This window comes from Peromyscus eremicus, chromosome 17 (assembly GCF_949786415.1).
Source record: "Peromyscus eremicus chromosome 17, PerEre_H2_v1, whole genome shotgun sequence".
Taxonomy (NCBI): Eukaryota; Metazoa; Chordata; class Mammalia; order Rodentia; family Cricetidae; genus Peromyscus; species Peromyscus eremicus.
In genome coordinates, this window is record NC_081433.1 from 30647570 (window position 1) to 30661779 (window position 14210).

The 14210-nt window shown below is 34.7% G+C and overlaps 1 protein-coding gene across 1 annotated transcript in view; it reads right to left on the bottom strand.

The window, feature by feature from the left end:
• Positions 1 to 14210, bottom strand: part of Msr1 (macrophage scavenger receptor 1) — a 57191-nt gene that overhangs the window by 20197 nt on the left and 22784 nt on the right. Inside the window, exons 6-8 of the mRNA XM_059245014.1 lie at positions 12565 to 12636; positions 8586 to 8675; positions 4403 to 4456 (exon numbers count right to left, since the gene is read on the bottom strand). Of these exons, the coding sequence (XP_059100997.1) occupies positions 4403 to 4456; positions 8586 to 8675; positions 12565 to 12636 (216 nt within the window). The remainder of the gene's footprint in view (positions 1 to 4402; positions 4457 to 8585; positions 8676 to 12564; positions 12637 to 14210) is intronic.

Sequence of the window (14210 nt, forward strand, 5' to 3'; positions counted from 1 at the left end):
TTGCTCACATGGCTCCCTTGCTTGACAAAAACACCCTTTCTAGTTAGTATGGGAACAGAACATACTATTTGCCACTGTTCATTTTACATTATAAAAGTTGGGATGATTGATGCCTTTGAACGGGGCATTCAGAATCTATTTTTATCTAAAGGGAAACACAGAGTCTTCTTTATTAATGTGAGAAGTTCAGGTTAGTATTCCACACTTTACCATCCATGCTTAGCTTTGGAAGATAGATGACTTGAGATCTGAATTCCTACAATTTGTCTGCCAGCACATCTGGGACCAGGGCCGTTCTGTATGGAGCCAAAATTGTCCAACAGCATTGCCTTCTGGCACAAGAAAAGAGTCACACAAACTCCACAGCACAGACCAATTAAGCCACAGGCACAAATCCAATTTTCTCTAGATGTTTTCACAGAATAACTGGTCTGTTAATACTGTAGAGGATCAGGAACACTCGCTAATTCCCCTTTCTTTTCCTTCAGGACCAGGTTTGATTATATCTTGGTGGCATGCAAACACAGATGCACCCTACTACCCAGTGACAATACCAATTCATTGCCACCCTTTTCAGAACTTTCTCAACAAATGTTGTGGGCTCAGACAAGTGTTTTGAAGTCCAGATTTTTGTTTTATTAATTTGACATTTTGTTCTGATCTCTGTCAACAGACATGGCCTCCAGTTTAACTGCTTCACTTACTTATAACTAATGCTCTTCTGCTTTGCTAGGACAAATTCACTGATTTGTGATCTGGGCACAGTTGTACTGCTCTTCCATCTAACATAAAAAAATCTTGTCTTATTCTCTAACATCTCTCTTTTTGCTGGAGACATATATTTGGCTCCTGGCATTTACATTTTTCTTTCTGCCCTAATATGATTAGAGATTTAACATGTCTGCATAAAAACAGGAAAGAACAGCTGTTATGTTCAGTAAGACTGCTGTGAACCATTCCTATGACTTTATAGGTCTTTATGATTTTACAGAACATCTTTACACACACAATTTTGTCCCCACAACAACCCTGTGAGGTAGGAAGTGACATCATTTGGCAGAGCAGAAAATGGAAAAAGTGAGATATACACAGGCATACAATTAGAAGTCTGCTGCTATCTTCATGCTGTGGATCTTAGGGTTTAGTGTTAAAACATGAAAGAAAGGAAAATCCTGGGAAATACGCTCTGTTAGCTCATGGAGAGGCAATAACATGAAAACAATATGGGATCTTATATCTTTATTATTCCTGTATTTTCTTTTCTTTCCTTCTCTTGTTTTGCATTTTCTCTTTTTATGACTTATTCAAAATATCTCCACTTAAATTTCAATATTTATTTTCCAGTATATGCACTTAAAACATAAAATGCAAGTAAATGTAAAGAGCTTTATAGAATTAAAATAAACATTGATTTTTCAAGATCAAAATGTTTTGTTTGAAATGAATAGGCAATTACTGAAGTATTAGGTTTGTTTCTCATTCAAATATATTGAAGAAATTATTCAAATTCTGCTTTAATCTCTCTCTCATATATATGTGTGTGTGTGTGTGTGTGTGTGTGTGTGTGTGTGTGTGTGATTTGATTTGGAGAATAATAAGGTAGGATAGTGAAACAAGCAATAAAATAAAGTTATTTTTAATATACAAAGGCACTAAGATTATTTATCTCCTCTCAATGTCTGTATAGCCCTATTATTTTCCTAGGATAGTTTTCTCTGGTTTGTTTATAACTGGTATATTTATATCTATAAGGTTAGAGAAAATATATTTATTGTTATGTCTGGCTCTGAAACATACACAATGGATAGACTTTCTTCTTGAGCTTAAAGAACCCATAGTTAATCAATATCCATATAGTTTCTTTTAGAACCAAATGGGTTAAATTGTATTCCACAAGATTAGTTGAGTGAACAGTAGAAGGTCTGAAGGAGGCAGGAACATCCCACTAGTAAGCTCATGGGTGCATCTAGGTGAAGGGTGACAGGGGATGAGGGTCACTGGAGCAGAGTGCATGATGGTGTACATATGGCTTTGGGTGCCCGAGCAGCACCCAGAGTCAGGAGAGGAAGCCATGTTTAGAAGTCAGGCATGATATGACACAGGAACCAAGTTCATTTTGAAGGACGTGCAAAAAGATCCCGGAAGTCAGTTGTGCTGATGGCTTGTCCAGAGGTCAAAGGCCTTTTAAGGAGATGATAGTGGAGTGCTCTGCCCAACCCACCTGATCTTAAAAGGGTCTTGTCCCAATATGATCAGGGAGTTACACTGATCCTGACACATATGTAAAAGAGGAAATCAGGATTACTTTATTATGTTTAAATAATACCTGAATTATTAAAATGTACGTTGAATTAATTCAATACAAAATTTAAAGATCATCTTTAAAATGTGGACAATTGAGTAATTACATACAGAACAATCTGTAGACCCATTTTGGAGGCATTTGCAAGACCTCATTGTAAAATGCATATAACATTTGAACTATTGATTCTACTTCTAGCAAATCCTATATTTAACAGTATCCTCACAAAATAAAAATGTGAATGTAACATTGATTACTAAAGCCAAACCAAAGCAAGCAAAATGTATTGACCATTGAAGAGTAGGGAAATAAATTACTAATTTGTGGTAATTGTGGTATCTCTGTAATTTAGAAAAATGTCTATCACTGAGAGAAAAGAGGCCAAACCACATGTGTTTGCATATTAAACACAGAAAACCAGGACCCTTTATGTTAGATTGTAGGCATATTATTATTTCTTCTTTTGGAGTATTGTAGAATTGCTTTACATTCTCTCTAGGGAGACATGTAGAAGAATCAAGAGGCTGTATACACTCATCCACAGAAATAGCTCTTATGGCTTTCTCAAAGAAAGTACTCAAACTCCAAAATACCCATCTAAGTTTGTAATGTAAATTTCTAGACCTAGCCGAAAAATTACTAGAAGCACTTAGAAGCTGCAGGAAACAGAAAGCAGTGTGGATTTTCAATATACAGGTTAAAAGTAGCAAAGTTCCTTATGTGCCACACTCAACTACAGTCAACACTTTGAAGCTCTGAGAGAGCCTCAAGGGAAATGAGATGAAATCAAGATACTTTATATAAAAGTGTGAGAAGATAAAGACGAAGACAAAGATACACAGAGACTTAAGGGCTGGGGGCTGGTAAGAGATCAACTGAAATTATATGGAATGAAAGAAAAAGAAGATAAATGGCTATTAACAAGCATTCAGCAGAGAAGTGGCCACCTGAAAGAAAACATGGACAAGGGAATGTGTTTATGTTGCCTTAATACGATAGGAGCAGTGGAGGGAGCACAAAAGTACTGAGGAGTTCACCACTCCTACGTGTTGTTCAACTCTGAAAGCATCATAGTTGAATTAGACTCCAGTGGCTCATCCCAGTCATCACCTTATACTGTCTAATTATGCCACCTGTACATGGTATTAGGTTAAAGTAACTTTTTTTGTGACAACAAAGAAATACCAATTCTATATTTTTTAAAAAAAAAAATTATCACAGCTAAAACCATCAGGGTTTTGTTAATAAAGACTTTACCATGATCTGTCTAAAACAGAGCCCTGAACAAGGAGGGTGTGGCTGTGGCTCACACTGGCCATGTTCACAACATACATTTCACATATAGACTCTCTTTGGAAGACAGGGAGGTGCTCTTTGATTTTAAAAACTCAAGTGGGGTCTTCCTTCCTCTTCACAATGATTACATTAAAGTGTATTCATCTTATACACATAACAAATTACTTGTGGCCTAGCAAATGGTCGCCATTTCAGCTAATATGTAACTTTTAATGTCTGATACCCAAGTTTTCTGTGTTTCACCAAGAGGTCTGCATTCTATTAATGAAGCTCCCTGATGTGAAATCTATTCCTCTGAAGGTTGGAAAGTCTTGGATATAGAATACGACATTTACAAGGTTCTAGTAAAAACAAAACAAAACAAAAGTCCTAGCTGCCAGAGAATTACTCTGTCAAGGTCTTCAGGTTGTCCACATGTCTATATGTGAGCTTTTCATGAGTGTGTAAGGGGACTGTGATTGTTTCTATCCATAGGCTTGATTTCCCTTCAGTGGGTAGAAATTGACTTGAAAATTGGACAATTTTCTGTGTGATTTTTTTCTTTAGAAAATACTGCTCATCAAAAAAAGAAGAAAAACAGAATATAAGTGCATAATGAGTTTGAAAGAGACATGTAATCTAATCTATTTGTTTTACTCCAATTAGCATGTTTTATTTGGAGAAAACTGTGGCTGGCTTCTACAGAAACTCTGCAGATCAATGCTAAATCCCTCAACATTTGTTTCAAGCCTACACCACTAATATCACAATCTAACTTTATTTAAAAAAAAAACTGACACAGGAAACAAGAAGTCATAAACTTACTTGATATGCCTGCACTCCCCTTTTCTCCTTTTTGGCCTTTTGGTCCAGGATATCCTTAGGAAAAAAAAAACAGCAAAAGAAAAAAATTAGTCAACACAAAATGCTGGTATCTCACTCTCTTTCTCGGACTCATCTTTCTTTGAATCTCTCTTTGTTCTTTTTCATTTTGGAGTTCTGGAGACTGTACCCAAGGCCTGTGTGTACTAAACACATGCTGTACCACTGAGCCATGGTCTCAATCTCCACAGAACTTGCTTTAAATGGAAATGGGACAACACAAAATAAGATATCAATTTATAGCAACTTATAGTTAGTTAAATATAATAATCATGCCATGCTGATAATAATGGTCACCTTTGAAACCCCATTATACTTTTTGTATTACAGCATCCAAAATTATTTACAAGGTTGTGATATGTCCCCTTTTCACAAAACACGTAATACTGAAATGTAGTATAATTTTTACATATTATTTTTCATTTTCTTCTATCTGACTCTACCTTTTACCACCTTCGATAGCCAGGGTCTTCTAACTCTTCCTGAATCTTTATTTTTTTCCCATTAAAAATTTATTTTTATGTCTCATTATTTATTTCCTTGTGACAGAACATAGTTTAGGACTTTATAAGTTCAGGGGCTGATGGAATTCTGATGACTCCATTCCTAAGTGTTCCATGGTCCCTCAATCCTCTAGTCTAATCACATTTGGATATGAGACTCCCCACCCATTTATACAAGGATGTAGGCCAAGTGTTACATGAGGATCAGTGACTCAAACTTATCAGTAAGTGTGGAAATGTTGACCATTGGTCTTTGTAAATAGTTTGCTACCTTGTTCTTGGTTCCACTGTAAATAGTGGTGTCTGAGGGATAATTATTTGGCACTAAGAGGAGATTTCTATGGTGACAATTTCATCTCATGAGAGAGGTCCTGTTTGACCATTAATTCTTCTTCCAGCAGGTATCAGATACCTATCTTGCAAGGAGTGTCTTTTAACATCAACGCAGGAAAGACTCCAGTGCCATTTGGTTGAAAGACAAAATCCTGGTTAATGTTTTAGATTTCCCTTTAACTTTCCATTTGAACTGTATCAGAAGATGCAGCTTAAGAAGCACAGACTATGGAAAATTATCAATGACTTTAAAAATTTGTTTTCAGTCACATGCTAAGTTTGAGACTGAGAATGGCCTTTAAACTTTTTAAAGCCAAGGTTACTTCTTCCATGAGGTGAAAGATAATTCTTTACATTGCACGTTTGCTTTGAAAGATAGACACAATATTCAAAATGTGTTTTTCTTACGAGACAACAGCTTCTGCAGTTTCTATTATGCTTTTAGTTTTTCGTTTCTCACACCTTAGCTAGACTCTGATGTCTATGATTTTATACTCAATAAATGACAGAAAAGGACTTTGACAACTCATCTCATTCTCTTTTATAACACTATTTCTTTGAGAATTTCATGCAACATATTTGGACCATACTCACCTCCCTCTCCCAACTCCTCTTAGATCCACGCCCCCACCTCCCCACCTTCCCAACTTCATGTCCTCTTTTTCTTTCTAACACATCAAGTCTATTTGTGTTGCCCAGATATTCTTGGATGTGGGGCCTTCTGTGGAACCTAGGTGATATACCCAGGGTCATACCCTTGAAGAGATTCTACTACCCTGTCCTAGGAGATATCAATTACAAGAGCTATTTATCCAGTGATGATGAGACTTTGTATCCATCTACCCTATTCCATGCTGAGATTTTGTGTGGCTTGAGCTTGTACTGTTAACCTAATTTCATGGCAGAATAATTTTAAAGTTAATTTTAGGGTTTTAATATGAATTACTTTATTCATTTTGAACTTCTATATTTCGTCTTCATTTCTGATTGGAATATTTTTATGTACCTCTTAGAGAAGATTTTTGGCCCCTAGTTGACCAAAAAAAAAAATTGCAATACATTCTATAAAATAGAATGAGACTTGAAGCACTTAAAATGCATATATTATGTCAATTGAAATGGTTTGGATGTTTTATTATTAGCATTTACTATTTAGCATTAATGAAATGTTACATATTTCTTACCAGTGTCTATGAAGATAACTACTAATTCTCAAGTTACTGATGCAATTGTCTTTTATATCAGTAAATGTTCTTCTTAGTTCTGAGTGAATTATTTCAGGTTCCATTAAATTGCCAAAATAATTAAGTAACACAAAAGACCCCAACGTTTATAGTTTAAAGAGTATGCCTCCTTAATGAAGAGTATTACCAAATTTTCAGATTGTTCAAGAAGATAGGTTTAAAGATCTAAAAAATGTAAATGGAGGGGAGGGTTAAAGACATCAATGGTTCATCAGTTCTGTTCTTCACAGAGAAAGAGCCACAATATAAAACTCAATTTCTAAAGTTTTTCTTCTTCTTCCTCCCCTTCCTCTTCCTCTTCTCCTCCTCCTCCTATTTATTTATTTATTTATTTATTTATTTATTTATTTATTTATCTGTCTATCAGTTTTTTCACACACATACATGCCAGGAAAACACCAATGTACATAAAAATGCATAAATAAATATTTTTTAAACAAATAGAGACAGTCAACACAAAATGAACTCAATGACATCTTTGGGAGTTCTTTGTCTCATAATGTCAGGGATTTTTTTTCCTTAAACTTACAGGTCCTTTGTATTTATAGTATGGCTTCCAGTTTGAGGTTTTTATGGGACTCTGTGTATGCAGATATATGCGTCTCTGTGTATATATGTTTTTCTTGTTCTTTTTCTTTGGCTCTTTTTTCTTGTTTGGTTGTTTTATCATATTATAATTTGCTTGTTTTTTACTTATTTAAAAAAGTTCTTCTTGAATTCCATACTTAGGAATGAGAAAGAGTCATATGACTACAGTGTTTCTCTACATACAGTGGTGTCTCCACCAGTGTTACAAAGAAGAGGACCCCAGTGCCAAGAATACACCATCATCAGCCTAACCAAAATGGCCCCTCTTCTAGACACCTGCCAACCATGGATGTATTTCCTGTCTCCATAACTTTGCCTTTTCCAGAAGTGCACACAGTTAGAATCACCAGTTTTAGCATTTTCAGACCAGCTTCTTTCAGTTGGCAATATGCATTCACGATTTCTCCACATCACTTTGTGACCCGATAATCCCTTTCTCTTCCTCACTAATTATGATTCTGTTTTCTACCTTCTTCACAGTTTGTTTATCCATTCACATACTGAAGGGTGGTAGAGGTTGGGTGGAGAGTTCATAGTATTTAGGTGGATCACAGGGTATTCTTGGGATTAAGAGACTATTCTGTAATGCTGGTAGAGATAAAATATTATACGCTTGTCAGACTTTATACAATATGGAACACAAAGAGTGAACCCCAATGTCCTCAATGGACTTTTGCTAATAATGATGAACCACTATTGGTTTAATACTTGTGTCAAATGTTCCATCAAGGCAAGGTGTTATAAGTAAAGACAGATGTGTATTTGATGAGGGGTGTATGAGAACTGTATGCCTTCCTTGACATTTTCTGATAAACCTAAAAGTGCTAAAAACAATATGGACTGTATTCTTTTTGTATTACTTTGATTTGAAAATGGGAAACTAACCTTATTCCCAACTAATGTTGTTGTATAAAGAACACAGTCCAATACCAGTCTTTTCATAGAATCAGTGGTAATAATGATTGTTAGCTGTGCAGTGTTGATTATTATGCACTAGTAAGTAAAATGAATCCATTTATTTTGTTATAAGTACTTTTTCAACTGGGACTTACCAAGGTTTTGCCAACTGTGTTCAAAAGACTATTTATACTGTTTGCTTCTTTTTGTTGATAGTCTTTCCACTCTACTTACTGCATGGTGGAGAGCATTCTTCATAAGGAGCTATGAACTTATAAAATGTATAGATTGTGTGTATGTGTGTGTGTGTGTGTGTGTGTGTGTGTGTGTGTGTGTGTGTGTTGATATGACCTGTATACAGAATTATTTTCTTTTGGAGCATAGGAATTTTCCTCTGATGGGCAAAAATTATTTTCAACTTATTTTAGAGTATAAAATGAACTATGTAAGTGATACTATTCTATGTGGAAAATTCTTTGTTATGTGAGTATTTTAGAAACATTATCAATGATCCAATGTTGACTGGCATATTCTGTGATAACAAGCATAGCATTACAATACCTGACCTCCCCGCCTTTCCAGGTGCCCCTGGGTATCCGCGCATTCCAGGGAGGCCTGTGAGCCCCCGGTCACCTTTAAGGCCTGGAGGACCTGCATGGTTAATAAAGAAAACAAAAATGGCTAGCAGTTCATTTTCAAATATATTTGAGCAGCCAATGAATGAAGTAAGTGAATCTCCGAGGAGAGTATGACATTTTTCCTATCATTCATGCATCCAGTTGAAAGATAATATAATAAATGACATAAACATGTTGCAATGAGTATGTTATAGTCAATGAAAAGCACATTGTCAGTAAACTAAGAACACAAAATTTTCCTTTTTATCCAGAAAACTACTACCATCTATCAGAAAACTTCAAGTGACAGATATTTTTGAAGCTTGAACTTTTAATATTCACATTAGTAAAAACACAATACAAGTAATAAGAAGTGTCAATGAGTGTTTATTTAAACACTAAAACCTTGAATTATTTATGGGTATGAAATACACAAACACACACACACACACACACACACACACACACACACACTGAAATCTGGAAATTCTCATTATTTTATCTTTTATCTATAAGATGACTGTAAAAACTCCATATGTAGAAAAACCTACTGTTATGGAATAAAATATTTATTGTAGAGTAAGAAATTTAACATAAGCTAACATAAAACAGTCTGTGTCCTGTTTTACCCTGTTTTCAGTGTTATTATCAGTTCACTGGGAATCCATTAATCCAGTTATCATTTGGATCCTCCATGGAGGCATGTTATGAGAAATTGATTATACTTCTTTCTTCAATGTCAAAATTTACAAATATTGCCTTTGTTTACAAGATCCAGAAAGTATAATTTACATGTATCTAGTCTATTGAAAAATACTTTCTGTGCATTTATAAATATACCTAAAACTTGATAAATTGTCTTCTAAAAATGTTAACTTGAAGAAATATATGATGACAAATAGTTAAGAAATGTTATTCAACTCATTATAAAATGTTCATTCTAACAGAAATTAGGCATGTAATCTAAATAAATGGTGTTATAGTAAAGGTGGGCCATTATAAATCTGTATATTTATGCAATGAGTACTATATATAATGTATATATTGCACTATATATACCAAATGTTGCATGTATAACTCATAGTGTATATTCACTTGATTTTTTAGCGTGTAATCTAAAATGGCTTAACTTACTCTACCTGGGTACACTGACATTTAGCCATTCCTTCCTTATGCAGCCTGACATCTGTACTTTCAGTTACTGAGGAATGTGGTTTGCATGTAAGATGCCCCCCTAAAGTTCTCAGATAATAAAGTCTGGTAGTGTTATTGTGAGTTGAAGGCATCACAAGGAGCACTGATCTTATCAATGTATTATTAACTAACCAATACCATCAGAACTGTTTACTAATAGGACATAATTTATCATTTTGCAATCTCCATGAAGGCAGATGCTATGGCTGCTTCCTTGTTCTCCATATGATATTACATGCAACAAATGCCCAGTATATATTTTTAGAGGAAAAAGCAATAGAACATTCACTCGACGTATTTCCAAGACACGGTACTATAAAATGTGGGAGTAGGTGTTTGTTAGGCTGAGTTGTTAAATGGCTTTATATGTGGGGCTTTGATGAAGGCAGAATTATGATTGATCATCATCTATCTTTAGTTCCCGATTTTGGTATCAAATTTGAAGCAACCAGACAGAACACTGAGCATAATATAGCAATTAAGTGGGGAAGAATTCTATCTGTTTTGCAGTTTGGATAGTTTGATGTAGTTGTTATGCATCAAACCAAATATCAACTCTCTACCTGAAAAAGGTATTACGTACCAAGACCTATAATTAACTGTTATATGAGGAAACAGCATAGTGTCTATTTGTGTAAATGAGCAGTGTCATCAGAAATAAACTAAACCCTTGTTGTTACTATTTATCTTGACTGCCAACTTGATCGGATCTGGAATTTGACTAAAAGAGAAGGCCCTGTCTGTGTTGGGGTCAGAGGGTCCTGTGAGGGCATGTCTAAGAAGAATTAACTAAGGAGGAAGATCCTCTCCTGGAGTGCATTTCACCTTCCAGCAACAACACAGCAGTGATAAAATAGCAGTGAGGATTAGTTAGGACTGCTTGCTGAGTGACTTTGCTCCTCGCTGTGTTTACCCTGCTGTTATGACTACCGCTGCTGCTGCTGCTGCTGCTGCTGCTGCTGCTGCTGCTGTTGTTGCTGCGGCCAGCGTTCTTTCTTGATGTCAGACTCAGACACGGTATATTAGTTTGACGTGGTGTCTGTTTATACTAGTAATAAAAGCTGAAAAGTTCAAACCCTATTTTATCTCACACACCCATAGATCAGAAACTGAGAATAATGCTTTCAAGGCAATACTTGTACAGCAAATCATGGGCCACACTGACTTTCTGTGTTTGCGCTATAGGGCTTTAGCAATTATGCTTCATAGTAGGGGTCAGCTTCTTCCAGATCTTGGTGACAGTGGCTTGGGCAGATACAATAATGTTGGTTGCTTCTCCTAATAAGATATGAATGCATATTTCTTAAGATGTATAGAGCCTTCAACAAGAAGAAGGACTTTATTGGATAAAAATACTTATTTGTCATTATTGTCAAAAGCACACACTACTTACAGAAAGATGAACACACACACACTATATATATATATATATATATATATATATATATATATATATATATATGATAGATGATAGACAGATAGATAAAGATTTTTAAAGCCATTTTCTTTTAAGTATAAAATACAAAATGATGTACTTGTATGATACATGTTATTCATACTTTTCAGCTTTGGGTATTTTTCTCATGTAAATGTGGCTAGTCAAAATATTTATGAAAAGAACAACATTTATTTCATCTAAAGGGGAAAACTAAGATGGGATCCAAGGTATTTAGGTAAATTTCTGGCCAGTCGGCCTTTCTAATTGTGTTTAGACCATTCAGTCTATTTTACTTTCAAACAGTGTGCAGGGAATTTGTTTGCAAAGGATGGCATTTGAATGGCATGGCAACCACATTATTGTTATTGTTGGTTTCAGGGGTTTTGTTTTTGCTTTTTTTTTTTTGAGCAAAGAAAGTTCATGTCCTCTCTCCTTTTTTGTGTCTTCCATTATCTTCTTTCAAAACACTGCTTTCATGCCTACAACATCCTCAGAGGAAAATAATTCAGAACAATTTTTCTCGACATAAAATACAATACAGAAAGTGGCTGCCAGCCAAGACAAAAGTCACTCATCTTGTCTCCTTTATTTACTTCTTAGTTCTGGAAGTTTAACTGGTATAGTGCAGTCAAGGAATACACAAGATCTATATTCTCATGAATGTATCTATATCTTGAAAAATCATATCTTGCAAATTAATCCAACAGGAATGCGATTTTCTTGTTCTCCTTTACCTAATAGCTTTATGTGCACTATATCCTGTATATGGTCTCCCTGGAAAGCCCCTCAGACTCATAAACAACCTTATGTAGTAACTCTGACTAAAACGTTAAGTGTTCTACAAAAATCAATAATTAGTGCTTGGACTAGAGATATGACCCAGTAGTTAAGAGGACTTACTGCTTTTCCAGAGGACCCATGTTTGATTCCTGGAACCCAAATGGCAACTAACAATTATCTGTCACTCAAATTCTCTGGGATAAGATACCCTTTTCACATCTAAGAAAATACCAGGCATGTACACTGTGCATAGACATATGTGCAACCAAAACATACATACACACAAAATAATAAAATATTTTAAATGAATTAATACTTACCATTCAATTTGTCATGTGATTAGGATGCTAGAATACATTATATTTGCCAGCATGTGAGAGGATTTATAAACACTCACACACACATACACCACAGAAAAGATGGAATAGATATTCTCTCCTTAACACAAACATGGATACACATCATTCAACCTTGTGGTATTAAGTGATTACTATATCCTTATCTATTTTACCTGGAATGCCAGGTGGACCACTTTGTCCAGTGAGTCCTCTGTCTCCCTTTTCACCTGGGGGTCCAGGAGGCCCTTTAAAAAACCACAAGTACTGACAATAATTATAAAGCATAGGTAAGTTTTTTATCAAACAGTTATATAAAAATCCAAATATTTCTATTTGCTTGCATTAACATAAAATGAAGAACTCTGATCTTCCTAAATGGCAAAGTACTCTGTTGTTGAAAATTGTAATGGTCTCATCTGAGAAAGATGTCATATTCTCAAATTAAATCATATAAATATTCTTATGAGGTTAACACTTTACTAGGTTCTGAGAACCTGGTAATAGAGAAAGGGACACTGTAATAGCACAAAATGACATCAATATTGTGCACACATTAAGAACTTATGCTTGTAATTCTCTTGGTGGAGATAAATATACATACATATGTGTGTATATGTGTGTGTGTGAATGTATGTGCATGTCACAACAACTGAAGGAATAGAAGCTATGAATTTGAATTGCAGAAAGTAGGGTGCATAGTAACTGTTGGAGGAAGGAAATGAAATGGGAGAAATTAATGTAGTTATATTTTAATTTAAAAAATCTTAAAGACTGTAAACTATGTGCTAATAAAGCCATTCTTTTTCTAGATAGAATAAGTAAAATATAGATCATATAGACCAATTGCAAGGCTGATACAACACACAAAACTGAAAAATGGTGGCTTATATTACGAGTTTTAAGAGAGATATTAATAAATCTTATTTGAACTTTTGTATATAAGAAAAATGAAGAGGACATGTGCATGGTCTTTCTTGAGAAAGAGAATAAGAGATAAATGGCAAATAGCTTGGAGCAAGAAACTATTTGAAGAATGATACAATTTATAAAAAGACTAGAAAAACAACAGATTTGAGAATGGAGATGGACATGTTGGTTAAGAGTCAAAGTTTTGATTTTGGATTTTTAAAGTGTGGGATATAGATTGAAATGCACAATGGAAGCGTCCAATAATTCAAAGGTTGGTTAATCCAGATTTTTCTTTGCCATGTGTTTTAATGTGCTAATGAAAGAAAGAATGGGTGTGACATGCATTGTATGTGAGCTACACAGTACAGTAGCAAGGAAAATACCCCAACAACAAGCTTTCACCAGCACAGATATCAGCCATAAGATCCCTCATTCATGCACCTATTTCATTCCCAGAGATAAACATTGACTGGAATCTAGCATTTCTTATTTTCTTTCAATTTGATAGCATCAATTTTTATTATATAACAGTATGGCTGTAAATATACATTTATATTTGATAAATTGTGAATATTAAAAAAGGACCAAAGATATAAATTGGGGTAGAACATTGAATATAGCATGTATAAGCATCCAGATTCAATCCCTGCACAAATAAATAAGTGATTAAGAGAAACTTAATAATAAATAAACTGGCAATGAATAAGACAAATTATATCATATAGTTTATATGTGCTGATTATAAGTTCCATTGGTGCTAAAATTTGGATGACCCTAATTCTTAATTGTCTTAAACTAGTATAAGGTAGAGAAAATCTCATGTGGTTATTAATTTCTAATCTAGTTCTTAATGAAGAAAATATTGAAATCATAAAATTAAACTTAATGAACATGGGAGACAGAATGAGAT